Source organism: Chroicocephalus ridibundus, chromosome 2 (genome assembly GCF_963924245.1).
Source record: "Chroicocephalus ridibundus chromosome 2, bChrRid1.1, whole genome shotgun sequence".
NCBI classification, from domain to species: Eukaryota; Metazoa; Chordata; class Aves; order Charadriiformes; family Laridae; genus Chroicocephalus; species Chroicocephalus ridibundus.
The window spans coordinates 65020513-65046171 of NC_086285.1; the positions used below are offsets into that span (position 1 = coordinate 65020513).

Below are 25659 nucleotides of genomic sequence, written 5' to 3' on the forward strand. Positions count from 1 at the left end.
GCACGCCTCGGCAGCAGCGCAGAAGAAAAGACTTGGCATCTGGGAAGCGGCTTTTAAAAACGGCCAGGGTGCATTTGCTACAATAATCCACCGAAACAACAGCCGTCTAAAAATAAGGTTGTTTTCTAGGCTAAGCTCCTTTTAACTTCGTTAGTCATCACCAGCTCCCAAAATAAGCTCCGTGTAACAGTCTCTCCTAGTAGCGGCTGTAAACAAACTCGGCGAGGCGGGAGGGAGGCGCAGGGGAAAGGGAAGAGGAGCAGCGGGCGGAGGCGGGGCGGCGGCGGGCGGCCCCGGGGCGGCGGGGCCGGGGCCGGGACCGGGACCGGGGCCGGGGCCTGGAGCGGAGCGGCGGGGCCGGGGCCGGGGGGCGGCCGCGGGCCCCACGCTGCGCCGCCGCCGCCGGCTGCCTGCGCCGGCTGGCGGGGCCTTGGAGCGGAGCCACGGTGGTCCGGGCAACGGCATTAAACAGGAGGAAACAGACGGGGGATTCCGTCATTTCAGCGGGGAGCGGGGGGGCGGGCAGGAAAGGAGAGTCCCGCCGAGGGGAGCGCGGCTGCCGCCCGCCCGCCCCGCGCCTCACCCCCGCTCCGGCCTCCCGGGAAGGCACCGGGATCTCCCCCCACCCGCCTCCAGGCCCGTGGGGGAGCTCCGGCAGCCGTCCAGGCACACGCAGGACCGGGGGGGGGGCACGGCCCCCGCGCCGCCCCCGCCCCGCCGGGAGCACCGAGAGCCGCCGCGCCGCGCCGGAGCCGCGCCGGAGCCGCGCCGTCGGGGGGACGGGACGGGACGGGGGGGACGCACGGTGCCGCCCCGCGGCGCCCCCTGGCGGCGCCCCGACGGCAGGGGGGTCCGTCCCGTCCCGTCCCGTCCCGCTCCGCGGCCGCTCCGCAGCTTTGAGCGGGCGCCACGTCCAGGCGACCCAACCCGGGAGCCTGAGGGGAGCCCTCAAGGGTCGGGAGGATGCCGCTTGGGGGTTGAGGGGTTTTCCCTCTTTTTTCCTGTTTAGTTTTCCTTGAAATAAAAGCGTCGCCCTTTTGGTTTTGTTTTTTTCCCCATCTGAGGGGACGGCGCGGGGCGGGAGGGGGTGTCTGTGCTCTTCGCCGGGCGGTTCTTTGGTGGGGACCGTCTTCCACCATGATTTAGCGGAGGAGCTCGCCCCGAAGAATCAGCCGCGGCCTCCTGTTCCCCAGGAGCAGGCAGGATTTCGTTTATATTGGGTTTATTTTCAACCACATATGGGTGTCAGGCACTAGATTTATGATTTTTTTTTTTCTTCATAACACCAGATATGCTCAAAACCACCCCAAACTCTCCGCACGCCGCCGTCCAATTCCAACAGGAAAGCACGGTCCCCTCCTGCCAGCTGTGGGGGCAGAGGGAGGGCGAAGGGGGAGAGCGGGGCGAGGGGAACGGGACGCGAAGTGGCGGCGGCGGGGGCGGTGCGGCCCCTCTCGGCAGCCCCCGCGCGGGCGGCTCCTGCCTGTGCCGGGGTGTCACGGCCGCGTCGGGGGCCGGGACGGGGCATCCCGGAGGTGGGAGGAGGAGTCGCTGTGGGTTGGAAACCTCGCCTTCCCCCCGCTACGAAGTGATGAGATACAACTGTGTTGCTGAGATATTTACAGAATAATAATAAATAAAATAATAATAATAAATCTGGAGCGACTGAAACCGAGTCCACCGGGTCTGTTAGTAATTTAGCAGAATGGGATTTTCCTTTCTCTCGCCTGCCAGTTGATGCTCTTTTCCAAATTTCCACAGCGGGGGAAGCCTGCGATTTTTTACATAATGATTTCAGCATGCGAGGCTGCCTCGCTATTTTTTTTTTCCCTCCCTGCCTGCTTCCCTCTCTCCCCCATCTCCCCTCCCTCCCCTCCTTCCCTTCGCGACCCCGGCGCGCCGCCCTCTCCCCCGAGGAGGGCACCCGGCTCCCGCAGGCTGCAGGGTCCCCGCAGGAGGCGGCGGCGGCGGCGGGGCCGGTGCTGGGCGGGCCGGGGGCCGGGCGGCCGCCGTGCCTCGCGGAGGGGCGGCCGGGGCCCGTCGGTGCCCGCCGGTGCCCGCCTCCCGCTGGCCGCCCGCCGGCGGCGGGGCCGGGGCCCGGCTGACATCACGGGGCCGGGGCGGGGAGAGGGGCCGGGAGGGGAAGGGAGGTGGGGGGGTGTTTTCCAGCTTTAAAAAGGCGGCGCCGGGCGCGCAGCCCTGCGTCAGAGCGAGACTTCCCCGCTCCGCACACTCACTCGCCCCCTTACCCCGCCTGCGGCACCCGGCGGGCGGGCAGCGCCCGCCGCCCCGTCCCGCCGCGGGCAGTGCCTCCGAAGTCCCCACGCACACCCGCCCTCCTCTCCATGCCCCGGCCCCGGGGGGGCGGCGGCGGCGGCGAGCTCCTGTGCCTCCGCGGGCGCGGCTACCACGCCGGGGGCGGCGCGGCCCCGGTCCCCGGGGCGTGAAAGGCGGGCGGGGGGTGCGGGCGAGGGGCAGGCGGCGAGGGGTCGGCAGCGGCCCGGGGCGCGGCGCCGGGGCTCCGCCGCCCCGCCGGGTGGATGCCAAGCGCTGCCCCGTCGGCCGCCGCCGCGCCGCCGTCGCGGGACCCAGCCAGCGGGAGAGAGGGGCCGGCGGCGGCCCCGCAGCGCGGCGCCCGCCCGCTCGGCAGCACCATGAAGGCGGCGGAGGAAGGTAACGGGCGGCGCTGCGGGCGGGCGGGTGGGTGGCGGTGTCCCCCGGTGTTTCCCCGCGGCGGCCCGGAGGTTCGCCGGCGGCCGCTTGCCAATAGGTGTCTCCTTCGCCTCTCGCACGGCGCCGCCTCGGCCCCGCCGCTGCTCCCTGCCGCCTCCCGCCGGGCCCGGACCCGGGCCCGCTCCCGGCCCGGCCCGGCGGGGCAGCGCGGCGGCGGCGCTGCATCGCTGCTCACCGCCAGCGCCGGGCTGCGAGGGCGCCTGAGGTCTGGTCAGTGGGAAACGCTGCGAAGCGGCTCGGGGATTCCCTCCCCAAACCCGGGTTTGGTTTGGGGGGAGGTCAGAAAACACCGTGTAATTGCAGCCGCCCCTCTCTCTGGCGGAAAATGAGGGACCCTCCTAAAAAAGCGGGTCCCGGGCAGTGCCAGGCGCCGTACCAGCGGCCAGCCCTCCCCGGCGCACCGAAGCAGGCGGGCACGTCGCAGCCGCCTGCGGGGCTCCGCCGCCCCGGCTCCCCCGCGCCCCCGGGGGTGCGGGCTCCCCGCCTGCCCGGCTTCGGGGGAGCGCTTGCCCCGCGACCTCGGCTCTCTGTCGCGACTTCTTTCGATGGCCCGCAGTAACTCTGCTGCGAAAAGTGCGCTGAAAACACCGCGGCAAAGTTTCTAGAGAGAAAGATCGTGGGCGCGGGGCTGGGGAAGAGCTTTGCGGGGAGCTGCCCCTCCCCACTGAACTTGGTGCTGCCAGGGGCAGCGTTTGGCCGGAGCCGGGAGCGGCTTCAGCCTCTCCTGTGCCAGTCGGGACATTTTTCTGCACCCAGAGCATCGTTCCCCAGCACCGCTCTGCCCACTGGCCAGACTTTCGCACCTCGCTTCTCCCTGCCGGCGCCTGTCGGCACCGCCGCGCCCGGGGAGCGGGGCCCCGCAGCCGGGTATCACCTCCGCGCCGCGCCGCAGCAGGTGCGGGGCAGCTCCGGATCCCCTCAGCGGGCAGCCCTCTGCCGTGCCTCCCCACCCCCCCGGGCTGCTCCCGGGCTCCCAAGTTTCCTTCCGATCTGGTGTTGCCGCCGCTTCGCTGCTGCTGCTGGGGCTGAAATGTCGTGCCGGGGTCGGGCAGGGCAGGGCACAGCGAGCCCGCACATCCTGCAAAGAGAAAGTTGTGAAGAAGGGGGGGGTGTCGCGTCCACGTCCGCCGTGTTTCTTCCGCAGCGTGCAACAGCGGGGCTGCCTTCCCCGGGTTTGTCCCCAGAAAACTGGACGGGTGCTCAGGACCCATCTTTTCTTTTCTTTTTTATTTTTAACACAGATGTTTTCACTCCAGGGGTTCATTTCGGTTAACAGGATCCTGCCAGTGCAAAAGCTGCAAGCGGCTGTGACTCTGGCTCCACTTTTGAAGCACGCGAGCACCTTTTTGGATTAAAGTTAATTACATTTATTTAATAGCATTGGCTTACATGCCTTTCGCACACTCGGACCTCTGAGGGCTGCACGCACAGTGTTTCCAGTGCTCTGAGCTTCAAGGCCACTGAATGCACCAACTCGTAAAAATTACACCCAGCAGACACAAAAAGCGTACTGGAGCCTCTTGTCCAAAAAAAAAAAATCCCCCTTCTTTATTTCTGTGGCATTTTTGATGCCTGTTTTAAAATGTCGCCAGCCCTCGATGATAGTTCTCTTCCCTGTTGATGGATTTTGTAAGGGACTAAGAAAATGAGGCCAGCCAGAAAGTGTGACCCAATCCAGGAAACACGTAGGGGAGCACTGCGAGTCAGGATTGCTGCCTGCAAATTAAGGTGCCCCTCGATTGCCAAACGACAACAATCAAAGAAAATACTCCGTTTCTTGCTTAGCCTGGGAAGAAACTCTTGCAAAGTGTCCCGGTGGGAGGACCCCACTTTTTTTTCTTTGGGTCGTAGTGAGGTGCGGAGCCCTTTCCCTCAGAGAATACCAGTGGGTTAACGCCATGTACAAGTTAAATTCTCCTTCAGGCTGCGGGGCTGCAGCTAGAGCAGCCCGTCTGCTGGGTCCCTTCTCAGACCTGCGTTGCGACCAGCAGTCGGGATGGTGGATCGGTCGGTGGGCACAGGGATGGCACGTCTCGCTGGTTTCGCTCTCCCCAGTTTAATGGCACTGGTTTAAACAGGATTATTGATCGGCGCGACGCTGTGATTCCGTCCCCACATGTGGCATCACTTCGGTTTTAGCTTTCTGTAGTCCATCTCTCCTCTTTCTCCAAGGGAAGGGTGCCAATCGAAATACTTAATTGACAGCGCCCAGATCTATGGCACTGGCAGATCAAGCCGTCCGTAAATCGTTTGGGACAATTCGCCCGTGTCGCAGACACCAGCTGTGGGAGAGCCACAGGAGCGAGAGCAGCGGGTACTCGGGAGCTCCTCGTCCCCACCCCCCCACCCCACCGGCAGGAGATGGGGAGCAGAGGACAGCCCGGCGCGGAGGGGCGGCAGGGAGGTGAGCCCGGCGAAAGCTGGGGGTGCTGCGCCGCGGGGGCTGGGGGCCGAGGCGAGGCGGCTGTTCCGCCGGTAGGCCCTGGGCAGCCCCCGCCGTCGGGGCAGAGTCTGGTGCGGGCCGCCCCCGGCCTGCTCCGGCGTCCCGGGGCGAGCACGGCCCCGGCAAGCCGGCAGCCGCCGTCGGAGCGGTTCCGCTGCTGCCAAGGCCTTTTGCACACTGGGGTGACTCAGCCCCGGCACTTCGGGGAAGCGGCTGCGAGCAGGGCACCGAGGGAGCAGCCCCACGGCGGAGCCCCGGCGGCTTCTCACCTCCGCCCCACAGCAGACCCCGTCCACTGCGGGGCACAGCCCAGCCCCGCGGCGGGGCCGCCCGCTGTCGGCACCCCGGCCCCGAGGGGCCCTGCGTGCCCTGGGGCTGCCCCGTCGGCCCCGGGGGATTACCCCGTTGGCCGTGGGGGTTGCCCCGTCGGCCCCGGGGGTTGCCGGTGGCCGCCGGCGCCTGCGAGAGACGAGACTGCAGCGCGGCTCGTCCCGGCGAGGAGGGGAAAAAGCACAGCGGGCTCTGATGGAAAAAAAGTGTGTTTTCCTGGCACTTTGTAACGGAGATTTCAGCCGTAAGCCTGGAAAATGGTATTCCCTGAGTTTATAAGGGAATACCATTTCCATAACCGCTTTAAAAAACTATTCCTTTTGAAATCCGGCCTGAAGCTCGGGGAGCTCAAGAGTTGAGGCGAGCCGAGCTGCTGGGGCGGGGAGCTCCTTTGCCTGGCGGAGACTTCCAGACGGGACTCTGTAATCTGTCAGAAGTGCGTTTCTAAAAAGAAAAGAAAAGGGGAAAAAAAAGAGTCTTAATTTATCTTTCCCTAATTGATTTTTCACCCGCGCGAGCGGGGAAGGCGGCGGGCCGGGGGAGCTCCGTACCTGCCCTGCCGCCCCGACGTCTCGCCCTGCCACCGCCGCCCTTTGCAACCCGCCAGCCGGTGCGCGGCCTCGGCCCGGGACCTTTCCCTCAGCCGGTAACGTTACGAGTCCCGCTCTAAGACGCTTTTTATAGCAGTTGGCACTAGTGGGTGCTGCAACTAAGTAAAATAAATAATAAATGAAAGCGAAGCCTCCTGGCTCGCAGACGCGGCGTGGTGGGGACCCTCGGAGGAAGCCCTCGGCGAACAGGGGGGTCACGCCGGTGTGCCGGCCGGGCGGGCAGAGCCGCCACCCCCTACTTCGCCCCCCTGAAGTCCCCGGCCGAGGGCGGAAAGCGCCGCTCCGTTTGGCAGGAGCCCGGCACCCGCGGCAGTCGGTGACCGCCGGCCGGGAGCAGGTGAAGTCCCGCCGCCCGGCTGCCCCCCCCGGCCTCCCCATCCCACCCCCGCGGAGCCGGCTGTCTCCGGAGCCCCCCCCGGTGCCGGCCCCCCATGGGAGGGCCCCGGCGGTGGGGTGCGGGGGGCGAGAACCAGGGGCACGGCGGTTGTTTGCATCGACCCGGAAACATCAGCAGCGGGAGGGAGGGCGGATCGGCGGCGGTGAGATAGGCCGCCCGTCGGGGCCGGGGTCACGTTACCGCCCGCAGCGGCCGCCGTCCTGCGCCGTGCCGGGGCTTGCGCGCAGCCCGACGCCGCCGCGGGGGAGCTGGGCCCGGCCCGTCGTCAGCAGGTGTCCGGGCGCGACGGGGCGGGCCCGACGGGCGGGCCGGGGGGCTGCGCCGTCGCTTGGGTGCCGGAGCGCGGCGGGGGTCGCGTCGGGAGCCATGACGGGCGTGGAGGCCGAGCAGGAGTTCGACTTCGATTTCCTCTTCGAGTTCAAGCACAGTGACGAGGGCGGCGGAGGTGGGTCGCGGCGGGGCGGCCGGGGCAGCTCCGGCGGGGCGGGCGGAGGGATGCTGCGGGGAGCCCTCCCGTGCCAGCCCGGTTCTGGAGGGGGAAGGTTATCCCGCCCCGACCGTTTCGGGGGGGTCGGCGGGCCGGGGGAGGCGGCAGTCCTGCCCGGCATGGTCGGCCCGGTGCCGGGCGGTGCTTGTCGTCCCCGCCGCGGCGGGAAGCGGCGAGCGGGGCGGCGGCGGCCGCGGGGAGTGAAATGCTGCCCCGGCGCTCTCCTGAGCGGTGCCCTTGCAGCGCCCGGGCGGGCCTGCTGGGGGGGGGGGCGGCCGGTGGCGGGTTTTCGAAACTTGGGGACTTGTTCGAGCTCTTCAAGGCCCCGCGTTGTCCGCTCGCACGGCCGCCCTCCTCCCCCGCCGGCAGCCTGCGACCGGCCGGGCTGCCCGGGGCCGGCGGGGGGCGACCCCGTCGCACAGCTCTCACCGCCCCCCCCCTCCAAAGCTCCCGGGGGTGGAAGTGGGGATCTGGGTCTTGCCCGTTACCGACATGGGCCGGTTCAAAACGCGCTTCTGCCCCCCTCCTCTTCCCCCCGTGAGCTGGAGCTAGTTAGGTTCAGGGTTTAGCTTGAAGGTCATCCGTAAATAAAAATAACGGGCCTGAATTTATCCCGGGTCACACCGTTCCCAACTCTGGTGTCTGTGTCCGGCTGTCTTTTTTTTTTTTAATGACTTTCAACAATACGCGAGGTGTAAACGAGGTGAAAAAGTCTGGAACTGACACAGAGAGAAAGTTGTCGTTTCCTGGTATGAGGCTGAGTGCGACGGTGGTGGCTGGTCACCATAAAAAGCTCTCACACAAGTAGATGATTTAACGCAGCCTCAGAGTAAGGCTGCCTCTGTGTCTGTGCTTCATGTTTTGCCTTTACGTTGAAGCAGGTTCCCGAATCCTTGCCTGTGTCTCGCAGCCTGCCGGGATGCAGGTGAAGGCATTGTGCTCCCCTTCCTAATGCTCCCCAGTTGCTCAGCTCTCCAGCCCATTTTCAGTGTCCAAACAGTTGTTAGGAGCTTCTCAGTTTTTAGAAAAATGTGGTTTTAACCTTGAGTTTCACACAAGGCTTTTCAGATGGGTGTCCTAGTAATTAGACACCTCGAAAGTGGAGGGGCCTAACCAAATTGTCAAACCCCTGGTGAGAAAAGTACCTAACTCCCTTAGGCAATTTTGAAAGCATGGATTTAAACACAGACGTAGACGTGGCTTCATCTTTAGAAATGTAAAATAGCTCTCACCTTCTCTGAAGCCCCTCTGAGCTGCAGGTGTTCATCATTAAAGAGTGTAAATAAAAACTGATGGTGCCCAGTGCCTTGCAGGACCAGCCCATTAGTGACAGAAAGGAATAAAACCTTTGGTCTGTGAAATTAACTAGAAGAAAAAAACAATCTGAATTTTTTATGTTGTCACAAAGTGAAATGCAATATGTGAAGACGTGCTCACAAATCAAGGGGTCCAATTTCTTGTCCTAGTTACAGTTAATCTAAGTGTGGATTTGTTGGAACAGAACTGTTGCAGACCTGTCCTGGTCTACCTGATACTGGGGCTTGGCTCAAGATACTAAAATACAGTATTAAAAGTGTCTTGGTAGTAAGTGTGCTGGTCCCGGAGACCTCTGTGGATCACAGTCGTGACAGGGACTCCGTGTTAAAGCGCTGCCTTCCTTTCGTCCCTGTCAGCACTGACAAAATACCCTGCACAGCTGCGTTACGTGATGCAGTTCCATGCCTTCGTAGCCACCTCCGTCTCCCATCCCTCAAGACTGGCATTTTATTTCTACATGTCTCATTCACCCTGGTGAGGAAAACGTCGGCGTGTTATGAATGCTGACTATGTATGTGCATTTGGTTAATTTTGTAAATACAGAAGTTGTGGAGAAGAACGCAGTTTTCCAGAAATCGTAGCTGGTGGTTTTTAGCTCACAAACCAAGGATTCAGTCCTGTTCCTCATTCTGGCTTTGGGGCTTTTATATTTGGTGGGCATACTTCCTACACGCTGCCTGAAAATTTAAGGTACCTAAATGTATTTGGTAGGCTTTGGACCTTGCATCTTTCAATTTTGAGTACTATTGTGTGGGAAGTTGTATGACACGTTATTTTTCTTCACCCTTTAAAAGCTGATGTTAAAAATATGCACAACAGTTCTAAAAGAGGCTGTTCCTTGCCATGTGCATTAGGGGGGCTTGTCACTTGGAGCACTTGGGTCTGTCTTTCAAATTTTTTTTTTTAAAAACTGGGTTGCAAAGGCTGGTCTGAGCCTTTTTATTGCCTGGGCTGCAGATCGCCATCAGCCTTCAGTGTTCGAATTTCACCCTAGTCATGCATTAGAGTTTAAGAGAACTGCTGGGTTCACAGTACTTTCCACACAGGTAATAATTATCCCTGATATTTTGTTTTTTTACCTATTCATTTTTAATAGAAGATCCCAAGGCACTGATTCTGGGGTCAGCAGATGCTGCTGCTGCACCCCATCTGCAGAGCCCACCCAGTGGGTGCAGAGCTGGGACAGCCCGTGGTCCCCTGCCCAGCAGTGCGGTGACAGGGACATCACCTTCCCCTGGAGCTGGAGGAAGCAGTGGAGGGGTTGAAGCTGCCTTGAAGGCGCTGCTTAGGCCCTTTCTCTGAACTAATTTATGAAACGGAGAAGGTCTTACCACTGTTGTGTCACTTTGGGTATGTTTTTTTTCCATGAAGAATGAGAGGGAAGCGGTCGTGGTTTTGGTGATGCTGAGTGGTGTGGCCTTGTGGCAGGGCAGCAATAAAAGGGGACTCATTTTGGAAGGAGGGGACTCTGATCCCTCAGGCAGGTCTGAGCCTCGCTGCGACCACTGCCGTCAGGTTATCCTTGTCATCCAAGTAGCACCTCTTTCTCTGTAGCTTGTGCCTGCCGTGTGGTTTGAATAGAGTGTGAAGCTGCAGCGTGTTTTGAATAATCCAGTCGTACTTGTGGCACGCTCCGGTGTAATTTAATGACCCTTCCTCAGTAAATGGCCGGTCTCTGAAGGCAGAGTAGAGAGCGAGTTCAAAAGGTGGTGTTGCGCACCATTCCTGCCTGTTACCTGACATAACGTACATCAGCGGAAACATCGCAGAGTTGCCGTGAGACTGCGACAGCGCATTAATTTTTCCTAAGTACCGTTTGCCTGGGAGTCGTTGCCAGCACAGAGGATGACACCAGAGAGGGCTGAGCTGATAAGCAAAAGAAAGAGAATAGCCGCCGCTGCGCTAGCGTTACCACCTTGGAGACTCGTTTGCATCTGCAGTGCTCCGGGGCAGCGGGTCCTGTTGGGAATAACAGCAGCAGTAATTAGCAAAGCTTTTCCGTGTCTCCCTAGGGAAGGTGGGCAAGGGTGACCACCTGGGGAGCTTGCCTCCTGGGAGGGAAGGGGATGAGCTGCCCACGTGGACCAGCTGTGGCCAGGGGAGATGCAGGAAAGTGCCGCTGCCCCAGCAAAGCTCAGGGAAGGCTGATGTGCTGCAAGCACAGCCTGGGGCTGGGGCTGGGGCTGGGGCTGGGCGCATTTCCAGCCTGCTGAGAGGAACCTGCAGAAGAGCAGCGCCCAGGCTCAAAGTTCAGCAGCTGTTGCCCCTGACAGGAAGGTTTCGCTGTCTTTTTCCAGTATGGCAAGAGATACTGGCGTTAGGGGCTCTGTTGGCACTGGTGTGCTGGTGACGCAGAGCCTCCCCGCTTCAGAAAGCACCGGAGCAATGACTCCTGATCCTGCTGCCATCAGTTGAGGGCTGTGCGTGTCCCTCTGCGCAGCCCACCAGTGTCTCCAAGGGTGTCCAAGAAAGACCCGCACGTGGGCCTGGGACAGGGGAGCAGAGACAAAGGGCCGACAGCAGAGTGAGGCAGGGACGGTCTCCTGCGGACTGGTGTTGGGGTGCTGGTTCCCCATAGCACAGCAGGGATGGAGGCAGGCGAAGGGCGGGTTGTTCCCCTGCACCGGGTGAAGGAGCCCCTCGGTGCGAGTCTGTGAATCTGTGCGAAGGTCGTCTGTCACCTTCCAGGTTTTTCACGCTGGCTGTGTAGCTCTGCTAGTGCTTTTGTAGACCCAGAGCTGTTAAACGGTTAGAGCCGTGGCCAAGAGCGCGCTGCTGGCAGCGCTCGACGTGACACGCGCAATAACCAGCAATTTCAGTGGAATTTCAGCTGTCGCGGAGTGGTGAGACATCCATGTTTATCCTTCACCTGGCCTCTGCCAGTTGGGCTGGAGTATAAGTGGTCCCAGAAACCAGAGCAGGTCAATAGGTCCGTCTTGTTCCAAAATCCTAGTTAACTGGAACCAGTTGGAAACTTGCTGTAATGGAAATTTCGTTTGTGTATAATTTTTTTAACAGGACGCAGTTGATCATGTTCTTTGCTTTAGTCTGCCTCCGCTTTTGTTTTTTGTCCTGTGTTTTTTGTGTATTCCAACTTTTCAAGGAGGGAATCAGGCTCACTTACATAAAAGCACATTACGTAAATGCAGTCTCTGAATGCTGAAGCACCGTTGTTTGAAGGCTCAATTTTTTGCTCTGAAGGTTTGCATAAGAAGAGTGTCCTTGAAACAAACTCAGTCCGTGTACCTCCCCCTCCCAAGATAACTCGTCTGGTGCTGCTTAGTTAGTAGCATTTTCAAGGATGCGAGTCTGCAGCTTCTCCCCTAGCACGGCACACCTGTGGGCTCAGTTGCCAAGGCGAGCTGTGCTTTTGTGTGTTGTGCCATGTCCCTCCACTCCAGCTCAATATGTTACTAAGTGAGTATATTTGTGCAGCATTTCATATCATTCTTTTTTGTTTGTTTGCTTGTTTTCCAGAACACTATAATTATACATCTTCAAACGTAAATGCTGGCTTGCCTCTAAATGTGGCACATTCCTCATTGTCAACTCCATGTCATGGCCTTCAGACATCAAATCCCGTCATTTCAGTTGTCCCATCAACAAACCATCCTTCTGGATACGGAGGACACATCGACAGTGGGGCCTCCGAGTATTACCTGCCTCCAAACATTAGACCTAATGGAGCTCCAGCACTGGAGAGCCCTAGAATTGAGATCACTTCTTACATGGGACTTCATCATAACAACAACCAGTTTTTCCATGATGAGGTTGAGGAGGCCATCCCAAACACCAAGCGGTCGCCTTCCACTGCCACTTTGAACTTACCAAACATTGAGGCGTACAGGGACCCGTCCTGCCTGAGTCCAGCGAGTAGCTTGTCTTCCAGAAGCTGCAACTCCGAAGCGTCTTCCTATGAGTCCAACTACTCGTATCCGTACACTTCACCCCAGACCTCTCCGTGGCAGTCCCCATGCGTCTCTCCGAAGACCACTGACACAGAGGAAGGCTACCAGCGCAGCATGGTGGCCTGCACTTTGCTCAACTCTCCGAGGCACTCTCCATCGACGTCTCCCAGGACGAGCATCACGGAGGAGAACTGGTTGGGGGCTCGCAACTCTAGGCCTCCGTCTCCTTGCAACAAGAGAAAGTACAGCCTCAATGGCCGGCAGACCTCCTACTCCCCACACCACTCCCCCACACCTTCTCCACAAAACTCGCCACGGGTGAGCGTCACGGATGAGACGTGGCTGGGGAACACCAACCAGTACACCAGCTCCGCCATCGTCGCTGCCATCAACGCCCTCACCACCGACAGCACCATAGATATGAACGACGGGATTCCCATCAAGTCGCGGAAGACCGCTATTGACCACACCCCGTCCATGACTCTCAAAACTGAACCAGCTGGTGAGGATCACGGGACCATATCACCAACTGCCGATTTGTCACCAGAAGACTTCTCCAGCTTTCAGCACATCCGGAAAGGAAACTTCTGTGAGCAGTATCTGTCTGTGCCACAGCATCCCTATCAGTGGGCCAAACCAAAGTCTCTGTCTCCGACATCCTACATGAGGTAAGAGACCCCGACTTAGAGGGAAATCCTGTTAATATCTTTATCACATGCTTTTTTTTTTCCTTTTTCCCCTTCCTGTCTCTGCTTCCCACCAAATCTGTCCGTCCACTCATTCCGCTTAGCTGTTTCTTGTGACACTGCCTCTGTTGTTGGTGTGGCGTGACCACGAGTATAACCTTGAAGGGTTAAAACGCCTATCCTGGGAGTCGTCCACACATGGGTTGTAACTGGTTATCTGCTTCCCAGGGGACAGACTACAGCCTGGGAAGTGTGGAAATGGGATATTCAGAAGCTCGTCAGGCAGCAGGACAATTTTGTACCATCAGACCTGTGGCTTTACTTAAATTGTTCATGTCTTAATATGTTTTTGTTGCAGGACTAAGAGATGTTCCCGTTATTGTGGCTCTTACAAGGCCTTTTACATTTACACTTTACAGATAGTGAATAGAAAGAGAATAGGAATACAGTTCTTTTGTGCATTATTTCAGCTTTTATTTCACTTCATCTGAAAGCTTCTTACCAATCTTTTTTTCCCGTTTGTGTTGGATTTTCTTTTTTCCCCCTTTCCCACCATTTTTATGCTTAAAGAAGAAAACCTTATTTGTCAGATGTTAATACACTAGTCACATTTATTTATCACAAGAAGACTCCAGGTAGGAAGCACCACAAAATAGCCAGAATTTTGAGTTACATCCATTGCTTTCTTTTTCAGTCTCAGTTATGGTCTTTATTTGGAAGTCTACTAAAGGCTGTATATGCAGGGGCACACAGTGCAGGAAAAGCGTTTGGTTTTCCAAAAGTTTGCAGGCTGATCCCAGTCCCTGGTTGTGATGGCCACCCCCTTCCTCTTCCTCCCCCAGCACTTCTGGCTTCTTGCTTTTGACAGCAAAGGCGTCTTTCTCAAAGTGAAAGCAGTGGGCATGCAGCTGAAGTGTTTTAATTAGTGATACATTCCCTGGCTTGCCAATCTCACTTTTCTCTAGCCAGCACCTCTCTGCCACATGCTGTCTCCCAAAACTGAGATTGAGCGATCCATGGCCCTTTGTGTTACAGCGTGCGGTGCTGCGGTCCCCTTCCTCATCGTTCTCCTCCTCCTCTCTGTGTTGCCCAGGCTCCATGCAGGACCCTGGCTCAGTTCAGCGCTGGGAAGCACAGCAACCCCTTTGGGTCTGGCCAAGGCATCCAGAGGTAGGCACTTGCTGCCTTTCAGAGCTGGGATAGAGACTTTTAACACCAGGCAAACTCTTCAGAGCCTTCCTGTGTACTTAAAAAAAGCCCTTCACGTTCTCCCACGGATGTGCCAAGTAGCCCGTGTTCATCAGAGAGGCCAGCCGTGGTCTTTTGTGTTGGGGGGCTGCTTTTTGCCGAAAACTTCAAGGGCAATAATAGGACAGTTTGACCAAACAGGCTTTTTTATCTTTCTGTTGCAGCAAGCGGCCCGTAGGCGCTTTGCTGCCGTCTGTCAGGAGGCAGCCGGCATGCCTGTGCGCTAACACAAACAAGAAAGGTGAAGTGTACAAAACGGAGCCCCGCTACGTTGTGTATTTAACATTTTTTTCCACTGTTTTGGTCTCGTATAAAATATGTTTCCTGGTTCGCAATATGTTTCCATGTGATCTCATTAACTCGTGCTCTAGGGCAGTTGGAAGTTACCGTCGAAATGTGATTTTAAGTTATTTTACCGATCAGATACACTGACCGTGCTTCCTTCCACCAAAAATACCTCTCGTTTTATGTATATGAAAGTGCTGGGCAACTGAGCACGGACGTCAACAGGATCACAGCCTACGCAACAGAAACTATGTTATTTTAAATCTTTCCAAAAAAATTGGTTAAGAATTTGTCACAACAGAGCTGGATTTTTTTCCTGTTATTTTACACATCTGTTCTATTTCAAACGCGAGGGCTGCAGGGGTGGGTTCCAACAAACAACTCGGGCTCCAAAATCTACCCGGTCATAATGATTTCGAGATAACCAGATTTGATTACCTCCTCTGTCTCTTCCTGAATACGCGGTACGATTTTCATCAAAAGCCAGCGTGCCTTGGAAAATCACTGATGCCTTTCCCTGCCTCTCTCGCATTCCCATCTCCTTGGGGGCAGGAGGGAGCGGGATCAGGCAGACCGGCGTCTGGGTGCTCCCTCCTTTCCCAGGGCTTTAGAGCTGGCATCAGTCTAAAAGGAAAGCTGCTTTTTTGTATTGTTTCTAAAATTGATGATGTTTTTCATTTGTCGTAATTAGAGCTCAAGCTGCTTTAGGCTTTTCAAGTCCCGGAGCAAGGGAATAATGAGAGTATATAATAAGAGTATAATAATGCCTACCTTAACAGAGACGCGGTCTTTCTGCTTTATGCTTCTCCTGGTTGCTTACGAGGACTGTGAGCTCGGAGGCTCAGCCGGGTCCCCAGGCTGTGGGAGCAGGTTTGGGCTCACACATCCCCCTCAAGGGCTACGAACAGGTGACTCAGTTCCTGCGTGAGGCTGGGTACGCGGGTGCTGGGGGTCACAGGACCGGGTGGGAGGGCAGAGCCTCACCCCGCAGCCGAGGCTGGTGCTGCACAGGGTAACCCAGGTCTGCTGGGGATTTGTCTCTGCCGTGCTTCAGATGCAGCCCGGGGCCTCACGCCAAATCTTTGGAGGTAGAAAATATTTTAGAGACCAGGCTGAGATTTGCAGGAGAAGCTTTGGAACAAACCCTGGGATGGCGATGGGAATCATACCTTTTCCGTACCAAAATGGGTTACCTAAATATACCAGTCTGCTTCAAAAACTGCTGGAGGTAAATCATTATGTGGAGAGTCAGGAGATGGTCTTTGCAAAATTCTGCTTTAGCTTTTAGCTCCAAGTTTTCTTTGTTTGTTGGTTTTTTTTTTTTAACTTCAGTATTTATGCATTGTGCTGTCTCACTCAAATGCGAGAAGTTTCTGTTTGTGGACCCTCTTTTATAGTTAATGTAGCAAACAGTTTAGAAGGAAGCACTCTACCAGGCCCTTACTGCGTGGGCAGGTGATGCTCTGTGTTTCTCAAGCCCTTGCTGTCTCAGGTGTTCCTGTCTGTGACATTTCTCCACCACTCCTCAGTGCTGTGTAGTGAAGAATCTCTCATAGGCAAAAATGTCAAAGCCAGAAGGAAAGTACAGCACTGGACTTCTGCCCTTGGGTATGGAGGCAGTGTTAGTGACTATTTCCAAAACTAAAATCCCATTTTTATTTTTTACCTGCTCGTTAGCATGTCCAAATTCATCCTATATTACAACAAAAGGTATAGGCGCTCACAAAAAAGCGCTGTATTTCTGAGTATCTGACATTTTTTATGACTTCCTCTTTAGCCTCTGTATTTGACTAAACACAGCCTGAAATTTCCTAGAGACAGTTCCTTACTCGTTGAAAAGTCATGCACTGTAGTTATTTCAAGTGTCATCAGTTTAATCCAAGAAGCGTGCTGGCCTGTGACACTTGAGTTTTCATTAAATGTAGTGTTTTATGGGGGAAGGGGGAAGAGAAATGACTGGGTTTGTTGGTTGGGCGTATGGCGTATATGAGGTCTACCACACCAAAAGGAGCTTCCAGGAATAGACGCCCAGTTCCAGGTGGTTTATAAAAGCTCCCTGCTGTATTTTCTCGTACAGTTTATTTTTTTTAACCGTTGAAAGCCACATTTTCTTTAGCTGCAGTCTCTTTTTCAGCCTCAGAAATATACCTGTATGTTCCTGACCCTACAGGCAACAGGGTCATGTAGTTTTACGTATGGAGGATGTAGTTCGCACCCAGAGAATGTATGGCTGGATACCTGTCTGCCAGTTGCAAACGCACCTTTGGCTTTTATCTGCATCAATGGGCTTGTTTATTTTTTGTGGTTTTTTTGGATTCCACTTTTGTGACTGTGACAGTATTAAACTCAAGCATGCAAAAATCATTTGAGGCCCCAAACCATAGGATTTCCTTAATAATCATGATTTTAAAATGTTGCATATTTTTTCCTTCTTTCTTTTGATTTGTAGATGTTTCAGATGCTCTTGATGGGTTTGGGGTTCTTTTTGTTTGTTTGTTTGTTTTTTTTGTTTTAATAGATGTTTTGGTCCAGATTATGAGATAGAGGACAACCTTGCTTGGGAGAAGTTGAATTTCTCAAGGAATTGGGGTTTTTTGAAGGTGGAAAAGGGCACCAGCTACCTTAAGATGAGACAGTCACCGGTGCAGCAGCACCGCATTTGCTGACCTGCGCGTTGATGGTGAACTTGTGTGTTTATGGCAAGGGAGAGGAAGTTCCCCAAACAAAGCAAAGGCAGGGCTGTCTGGGCAAGACCCAGTAAAATGAGGACTTGGGGCTGTGAGTCGGTGACCATCTCCTGGGACTCGTTAGTGTTAATTGAGGGGCGGGGGGGGGGAGTGGACAGGGAAGAGCCTGAAGTGCCTCTGACCTTTTTCCTGCTATATTCATGCTGGGTGGGGTATTCAGATGCTTTGACAAGTTTGGTTTGCCACCCCGTGCCAGCGGCTTTTGATTACGTTAGGGTGCTGTACCATAAGGCTGAAGACTGCTTGCAAGCCTGTCTCAGTAGACTGTTTTTTTTGTTTGTTTGTTTGTTTGACTTGATCCTCCCCACGCTTTCTCCTGACGGTTTTGCAGGTCATTCAAACGCCCCTGTGAGCAGCTTATTAATGGCCTTCCTTCACCAGCTCATTGTAGCACCACATGATTCTAAATTCAGAATGAGCAGAGATGCGATGCCAGCCACTTGTTATCTCCATTCCCGCGGCACTAGTTTCTTGTTCTTTCTCTTAAGCCAACAAATGCAAAATTTCCCATGCAAATCGATCTCTGAATGTGAAATTTCAGGACGGTAGTGTTAAGTGTTATCTGGGAGCATGACGACGACTCGCATTTTCAGTCTTCAGCGTGAGGAATTCCAGCGCGCTGCATGCACTCCACGGAGGAGCTACTTACTCGGCTTGCCAGCAAAATACAGCCAAGTCTGGGGTGGGACGCAGCATCTATTTTAACAGCTTGCAGCCGGATTGCTCAATTGTCAGACAGGAAATTTAAAAAAAAAAAAAAGGAGAGAAAAATCTATCCGTGTTAACTCATGGGTGAAATATAAAGCAGGTATATTTTTCTGATCACAGTCAAGTTGGTGGACGTGTAGGCATCATTGTTGTTTTCTTACACTTCCAAGAAACGCTCGAGGATCTTTAACAGGCATCTGCTTCCATGTGAGACGCGGGCGATAAATAATAAATTGCAACCATACTTGCATTTGGTGCACAGTTGGAGCAGGGGCAAACTAGCAGCCTGGTAAAAGTTTCAGCAGCCCTGTGGTTTCTCTAGTTTATGTTTTTGGTTCTAAAGGAACACCCCCGTTAGAAAAAAGAAGTGTAGCGCAGGGCACCCAGTCTCAGCCACGCTCCTCCTAATTCTGACTTGCTTTGGGCTCTGGAACGCACTTACCATCCCGCTCATCCCGGCGGTGGCTTCTGCCGCTGTCAGGCAGCTGTCTGGGGCAAGTGACTCCATACTGGGCTACTTGGCCAACAAGCAGAGTTGTTAGTCCCAGTGTGAGCCCGGCAGTTGTTCTGACACCTTCTGCACAGCAACCTAGTTAAGGACAAAACTGACTGCAAATCACTTTTTCAAGTGGCTTTGGGCATCTAGTAGTAGCTTAGAAAGTGTGACGGTAATTTAGTTCCCAAATGCATAGCAGTCGTGTGAAAATGGGGCTGCAACACCTTTGCAAAGTTCAGTAGAAGTTTTTGGCTTTGTTTCCTCCCTGTCTATATTCCAGTGTGCTGCTTAGTATCTTTCTTTTTTTTTTTTTTGTAGCTTGATAAATCTTTCTGCTAAAGGCAGAAGTCAGCCAGACTGGATAATCTGTTTTTGATTTAATCATATTGTGTATCTGGTGTATGCAAAATAAATCACTATTCATCTGTTTTGTAATCTGATTTATGTAGGACGGAGTTACATTGAGCGAGTTTTCTACAGCCTAACACCAGGTTTTGTGAACCCGCCTTGAAACAACCATCCTTCTTTACAGCATTTAGGAGGACTGCAGTTAGATTTATTGTGGCGTAGAAAGGAACGGGACAGGCTTTCAATTGGTGGAAAATTCAATCTGAGGGAAATACAGTGATGTATATTTGATAGGAAGACTGCATGAAGACCTTTTATTTCTCTTCTTGACCCCTGTGGAGAGGCTCTTCTCCCCTCCACGTGATGCTGGCTAGATGAGGTAGTTCGGGCCTTTTAAAATTGATAAGGTTTATTTGCAGCAACCAGATTTGATTTTACCACTACACCATTTGCTTGGTGACTTTTTCCTTTAACCATGTTTAGCTGCAGGAAATTAAGTGCATGATGAAGATAACCTAACATAGGAAATAGCTCTGACAGCCCCAGCCCATGACACTGTTAAATGCATCACTCTGCTTCCTTTATCAGGAAAACTGCCATTAATTGTCAATGTATAATTGGGCAGGTGGTATTTTGGAATTTCGATGGTAGATTGCAGGCTAACAGCAAACTGTGTATTTATTTTCAAGCTTTATTTGAGAACATTAATTTTACAACTTAATTATACTGACATTTTCAGATGCTGATTTGAAAGGGTGTTTTGTGGGTTTTTTGTTTGTTTTTTAAATAGATGTAATTAGTTATGGAACTATTACTTATTTCCACATATCTTTAAAAAAAAATCCCTCTTCACTTGAGGGCTACAGAATTGTCCTTTTTAATTAAGTGTTTAAAGTTTTTAATCTGATAGACGTTGTGTCCTCAGAAAAAAAAAAAAGATCCATCAAGTAAGAATTTACTTAAAACCAGAAACATCTGTTTAAAAATGTGTGCTGATCATCACCAGGAGAGACACAGCTGTTTTGCTCTGCTCTCTGTCATTTATCATTAGTCAAATATAGTTTATCCAGAATTTTTTTTTTTTGAGACTTTTTCAGACTAAAGTATGTGTACCTAACGTGCTGGGCAAAGTATAGTGGCTATTTACAATGTCCAGTTGCCTGTAATTTTTTTGCCGACTCTTTGCTCTTTGTATGGTGAGCGTCTAGTAGCAGAAGAACTCTTCTTTGCCCCCAAGGTGGGCCCTGGCCATTTTGGGGGAAAGGCTTGCACAGGAGCTCAGAAGACGTGGTGTCGTGCTTGTAGCCAAGGCTGAGGCTCCCGTGCTTGGGGGGGGCGGTAGCCAAATCCAGGATCTGTCTCTGGCAGGGTCTTGCCTCTGCAGAGAGTGCCCCGCTGGCTCCTGCTGGATACAGATGTCCGTGGGAGCTGGGAGCCCTCACAGAGGCGATGTCTTTCTTTTGGATGAGCTCCCATCTGGGCTGAGCTGGGAGCTGTACGGCTACCTCCTTCTCTACCCCTCTGTTATTTTTGAGGATGCTCCATGCCCTGAGGTCTGGAGAGCAGGGGAGCTGGAAGTTCGGCACCTGTGACTCGCCAGCGAGCCGTGCTGGGGGAGCAGGGGGTGCCTGAGGGAGCGAAGGTGGTCCTGGTCTTCACCCAGGGCTGGGACTTAGTGGCCCCAGCTGACCCCTGTAAGGCATGTGGTGTGTGTCTATAGGCATTCAAATCACGTGGCTCAAACTGGCAAATTTATAAGCAGTGAAGAAAGGTAATGTAGAGAAACTTAGCAGCACCTGAAGTCCCATCGGTGTATATGCACATGTACACCAGCAGATAGGAGCTAAATATGCCAGTGATAAAGGGCTGGATAAGCACTCGGAGAAGAAAAAAAAGGCAAAACAAAAAACCCCCGTGGTTTTACCCTGTGGTTATAGCCTCTCTCCCGCAGTGGGAGCCAGCAGGGATGCTTTGGGGGTGTGAGAGCTGTAATGCCTGCGGAGCCGAAAGCGTGCTGGGGTAGTGTGTGTTTCACAGGGACAGTGGAAAGGAGTATTCGGTCTTCCGCTGAATATGTGCTCGAAATGTACGCATCCAGTGCAGGAGCTCTTTTGCATCCTTTCCCTCCCAGTCAGCCCATTTCAGCCGTGATTCACACTGCTCAGACTGTCCTTGCACCAGGGCTGTAGCAGCGAGGCGGGGAAGCGGTGGATGCCCAGTGGCCAGCCTCCGGGCAGACTGGGCGAGAGCTAATTAGCCCTTCAGCTTCCTCCTCTGCACCCTGCGGCGGGACGCGCCCTCTCACTGTGGCAGGTAGCCCCCGTCTGTGGGGACAGCAAAGGGTCGAGGACTTGCGATTTTCCACTCTCTGGTGGTCTTCTCCAGGCTGATGGGGGAGATAATAAAGTTTGATGTAAGAGGACAGGATAGTATGTTGCGGTTGTGCTGTTTAACTGCTTTTCAAGGCTTTTGAAGGACACTTGGTGAGGAGAATTCACCAAAGGAAAGAATATATGCTAAATATAAAATCAGTGTTTTCATCATGAAGCTTTTTCCTTCGGTTTTAAGATGAATAAATCCATCTCAGGCCTAACACTGTTTCTGCAGTGCTTCTTTGTTTCTTTTTCTTTTTTAACCCGAAGTGTACACTTGGCATTTCTTACAGCCGACCTCTCCAGACTATTTTTAAGTGTGTTTTTACACTGGAAGTGGGTTTCTAAGAATGACACTTCTCCACCATCCCATGTTGTCAGGCCTGCTTGCTTGTGTGATGGTAATGAGTCCTTAATATTTTAGTTAATTGCAGAGTCAATACAGGGCCGGATGAGCGAGCTGGATTTTTTCTGGCTTATGCGTCATCGTTAGTAAGGTTTGTAAGCAAGTTCTGACTTCAGAGCTGGCTCCCTTGCAGTGCATGAACCAGAAAGAGAGCGGCTTCGCTTTGAGACTCTCTGACGTGTTTTGTGTTGGGAAGGAAGCTGGGAAATGGCTTTTTTTCTTCTTTCCGCCCCCTGTAAACTGAGCAGATTTGTTGAAATTGATTAGATTCATTAAACGTAGAACTTCTCCAGAGCTGGTTTGGCATTCACTTTCACAGCAGAAATCCTCTTCCTTAAATTCCTCTGTGTCTTTCTGACTACCTTTCTCCTTTTTGTTCAAGAATCAATATATGAAGATATTTGTAAGCTGTGTCTTAACCATTTTTCCATTTTGTTTACAAATCGGATAGCATCTGGGCCATCAGACGTGCTCGACCCATAAATCTTCATAAAATAACCATTACCTTCTAAATTACTTACGTCGTGGCATTATCCATATTGATGAAATTTTAAATGTAAGATGGTGAAGGATGAACTGCGAAACACTGTCTCTAAAGTAATAGTGCTGGATGTTTGCGGTTTGTGACAGTGTACTTGATGTTAATTTTTAATACATTTTCCTTTCCATTATAGCCCATCCCTGCCTGCCCTTGATTGGCAGCTGCCATCTCACTCAGGACCTTACGAACTGCGTATTGAAGTGCAGCCGAAATCCCACCACCGAGCTCATTACGAGACGGAAGGCAGCCGAGGGGCTGTGAAGGCATCTGCGGGGGGCCACCCTATTGTGCAGGTACCAAAACGTGTAACAAGCAGCACAGGTTGTTTATCTCTGTGGTGAGCACCCTTTCTTCTCTAAAACCGAAAAGCAACAAGAGATTTTTCCAGTCCTCAAAGATCACTGCGCGTGAGCGTGCCTTAGAGCATATTTTAAACTGGAGGGACCAAGCCTTTATTAAAAATAAGGCAAGAGCATCCGCTTGCTCTTAGCAATGTGAACACGGTGCAAGCGGATGGCTGCTCTGTCTGTGTAGGACATTAGCAAGTGTTCATCTGGCAAGCGGTGACCGTGGACCTATCTGTGCAGTCAGATTCCAGACATGCAGTTTATACTGGAATCATCTGGGGACGTGCCTCAGTACACTTAGTCCTTAAGTTGTGGTTGGATTAATCAGAGCTGTAAACACATGTTGGAGGGCAGAGCTGTGGCAGTAATGTGGAAGTATGTCGCTGGTTTGGATGCTGCAGTGAAGGCTGAGCAAAGCAAGGCTTTTTGAGTTTCTTCTGTTTAGTTCCTTAAACCTTTCCAGCCGCTCTGGAAAGCATCTGAGGTCTGAATCTTGTTTCATGAATTCTACCAAACTCTTCAGTTACTTGTATATAAAGCATTTAATTTAATAACACTGTAAACTGACCCTTAATGCATTTATATGACTAGTCTCATTCATGTTTAAAGGGCCTTTCTCAGGAGTGGGAAGAACAAGATTTAGTTGTTTGAAACAAAAAAAAGAAAAAGTAGCAGGAGAGAGCCAGCTCTTGCCTGTTCCTCCTCAGCTGCTTCTTTCTCACCCAGAAGTTAAACTTTCAAGTGCCTTCTCTTGGGGTTGTGTGCCCCTGTGCCAGCGGAGCCCAGGCTTTATCACCGCCCTGATGCGGCGGGACCCTTGGGTGTCGGGGCAGGGTCCATGGGAGAGAGGGAGGGAGGGAGGGAAGGAGGGAAGCAGGCGCTGCCGCCGCCGTGCTGACGCTGCTTGGGTTTATGCCACAACTCTTCCTGTAGGAGCAGCGGCTTGTCGAAAGACCGGATGGCTCAGGATGATGTACAGACCGCACGCATGGGGCTCATGCATGTTTGTTTGTTTGCTGTAAAACTCTTGCAAGCAAACACGTTGTTCGAAGGGACAATGCGAGTTTTAGATGACGCTGGGCAGGGAATGCCACTACGGGACTTGTGTGCTGCTGCGGCAGCTGAGAAAGAAAAGCGAGGGGAGCTGTCAGCAGCAAACACGCTTCACCCTTTAGCTCTGCCAAAACTCATCAGTGACATGGGATTATGGAAGTGATCTGCTGAAAGACGAAAGGTTTTAGCAGAACATTTGTGAAGGATATTAAAGAGGGGTTTGTGGCAAACACGCTTGATGACAATTAATACCTACTCTGTTTGTGGCTTGATGCAAGGAAATGTAAATGGGGAGGCATCAATTCGCAGCGGCCAGCCTGGCGTTTAAGGTTTCCTACGTGCTTTTTGGAAAGACTGAATGTGATGCCAACATTTAATTGGACTAAATGCGTCCAGACATTTCCCCTCTCATCCCCTGTCCCGGTCTGTTGGGAGCGAGCGTGCTGCTTCCAAACACAAACAAGTGTCAGAAAAAAGGAGAGGAGAGAAAACTGCGGAAGGGCAGGACGGGAGAGGGGAGGAAGCAGCCAGTCCTAGCCCTGTCAATTGGCTCTACCGGTTTAATAAAGATTAATGTATTTTTCAGTCCTTTTGTTACAACCTGAACATCCTTTTCTCTAAAAAGAACAGAAATGTAAAGAGGGACAGAAAAAGCTTCTCCATGCTGATGCTGCCATCCCAGCCAGAGTTATCTGTTTGACGAAATGCTTAAAAACTTCTGAGTGAGACCAGAGTTGGATGGATGGATGATACGTACTTCTAAAAAAGGAAGTACTTATAAATACATTTTATAAGAGAAATAGTAAGTACGTACAAATAAATAAGAACTTTTTAAAAAAGTACTTACTTACAAGTGAAAGGAGGAGGAGGAAGAAACCTAGGGAGTAACTTCTGATAAACTGGCGACTGACAAAAGCTGTAAAATGCATCTCTGAATCAACATACTTTCAGATGTTGCAGGTATTTGGGTCAGGTTTGATTCAGTCCACTGTGTTATACGGAAAGGAGCACGGGCTTCAAAGTTCACACCCAGATGTAAGCTAAAACAGTATCTGAATGTCTTCAGGTGTTGAGATTTTGGATCAGGCTTTTCCCTCTAATTTTTCCCCGTGTTTTCAATTGTGTTGACTCAGTGAAACCCACCATAAAATGTCTCTGACTTCTTGCGCTACCCTTTTGGGTTATTTTTTTGCCCTGTGTGGGCAGTCAGGTCTTTCTTGTGTTGCTGCTTTGGGGGAGCTTGCTTAAATTCTGCTTTAGTTAAAGCTCTTCCCCTTCATCTTCAACAAGAGGAGAATGTGGAAGAGGTCTCTTCCTCCCTTTTCCATTTCAATTGCCCTTTCACTAGCATCCTGCTTCCCAAAACTGGAGATTTCCTCACACTTATACCTCCACGTATCTGTAGGGCGTGCTAAGGCAGAGGAGAAGTAAATCCAAAAAGCATCTGCTGCTTGCTCATGGCACAATTCCCCAGCAAAATTGCCGGGAGGTTGCTTTCTTTGCAGCTGGAGTGCATTTATCTTTTTTTTCCAGGCAACATTAGCTGCCTTGCTGCTGCTCCATCTCTTCTTATAGAAGGTGGAAGTGCCTGGGAATCAAAGGTTTCCAAGCAAGTGTGCTGGATGAGGAGACTGGTTGTGTAGGAGGGCAGGAGTCTCTCATGAGTGTGACGTGAAGTCCGGGGTTGGAGACCGATTTTTTCCTTAGCTTTAGCACCTCCTCCAGGCTGGTGACTTTTCTCTGCAGTGGGAGAGCTTTGCACCGGGACCCAGCAGGATGCTCCGTGCCTGCCGGTGTGTGAGGTTACTGTGCTCTCCCAAACCTGAGCCTGGGAAAGGGCGGGCGGTGCTGAGCGTGGCAGGCTGCCATGAGGATTTGTGCTGACCCACTGGAGGGACATGCCTGGAGGCTGCTGGCAGCTGCCTGCAGCAGCAGAGTCTTGCCCCAACCTGGTGCTGTGAGGCGCCACTCGCTCCTTATCATCTCTCCATCATCTGCGTGCGGCTGTCTCCATCACCTTGCCGGCTGTCTCCCAGCCATGCTTCATGCCAGTAGGATTTCCTATGGATTTCCTACTGTGGGATGTCTGCACCCTCCCTTCTGCGCTTAGGAATGATACGGTTTTGAGCGCTTCGAGTTGCCTGTGAGAGCTAATGAGCCCGGCAAGGCAGTATTCCTCTCTCCCGCGTATCGCCT

General features: G+C 53.2%; 1 protein-coding gene across 6 annotated transcripts in view; it reads left to right on the forward strand.

Annotated features, from left to right (window-relative positions):
- Window positions 1-2489: 2489 nt before the first annotated feature.
- Window positions 2490-25659, forward strand: part of NFATC1 (nuclear factor of activated T cells 1) — a 116294-nt gene continuing 93124 nt past the window's right edge. For 5 of the 6 annotated variants that reach the window (XM_063325765.1, XM_063325767.1, XM_063325769.1 and 2 more), the window contains exons 1-3: window positions 2490-2673; window positions 11796-12894; window positions 22197-22356. In XM_063325765.1, the coding sequence (XP_063181835.1) occupies window positions 2541-2673; window positions 11796-12894; window positions 22197-22356 (1392 nt within the window). In that variant the 5' untranslated portion in view covers window positions 2490-2540. Of the gene's footprint in view, window positions 2674-6684; window positions 6960-11795; window positions 12895-22196; window positions 22357-25659 lie in introns of those variants that run through there. The other variant, XM_063325766.1, reaches the window with a different exon arrangement.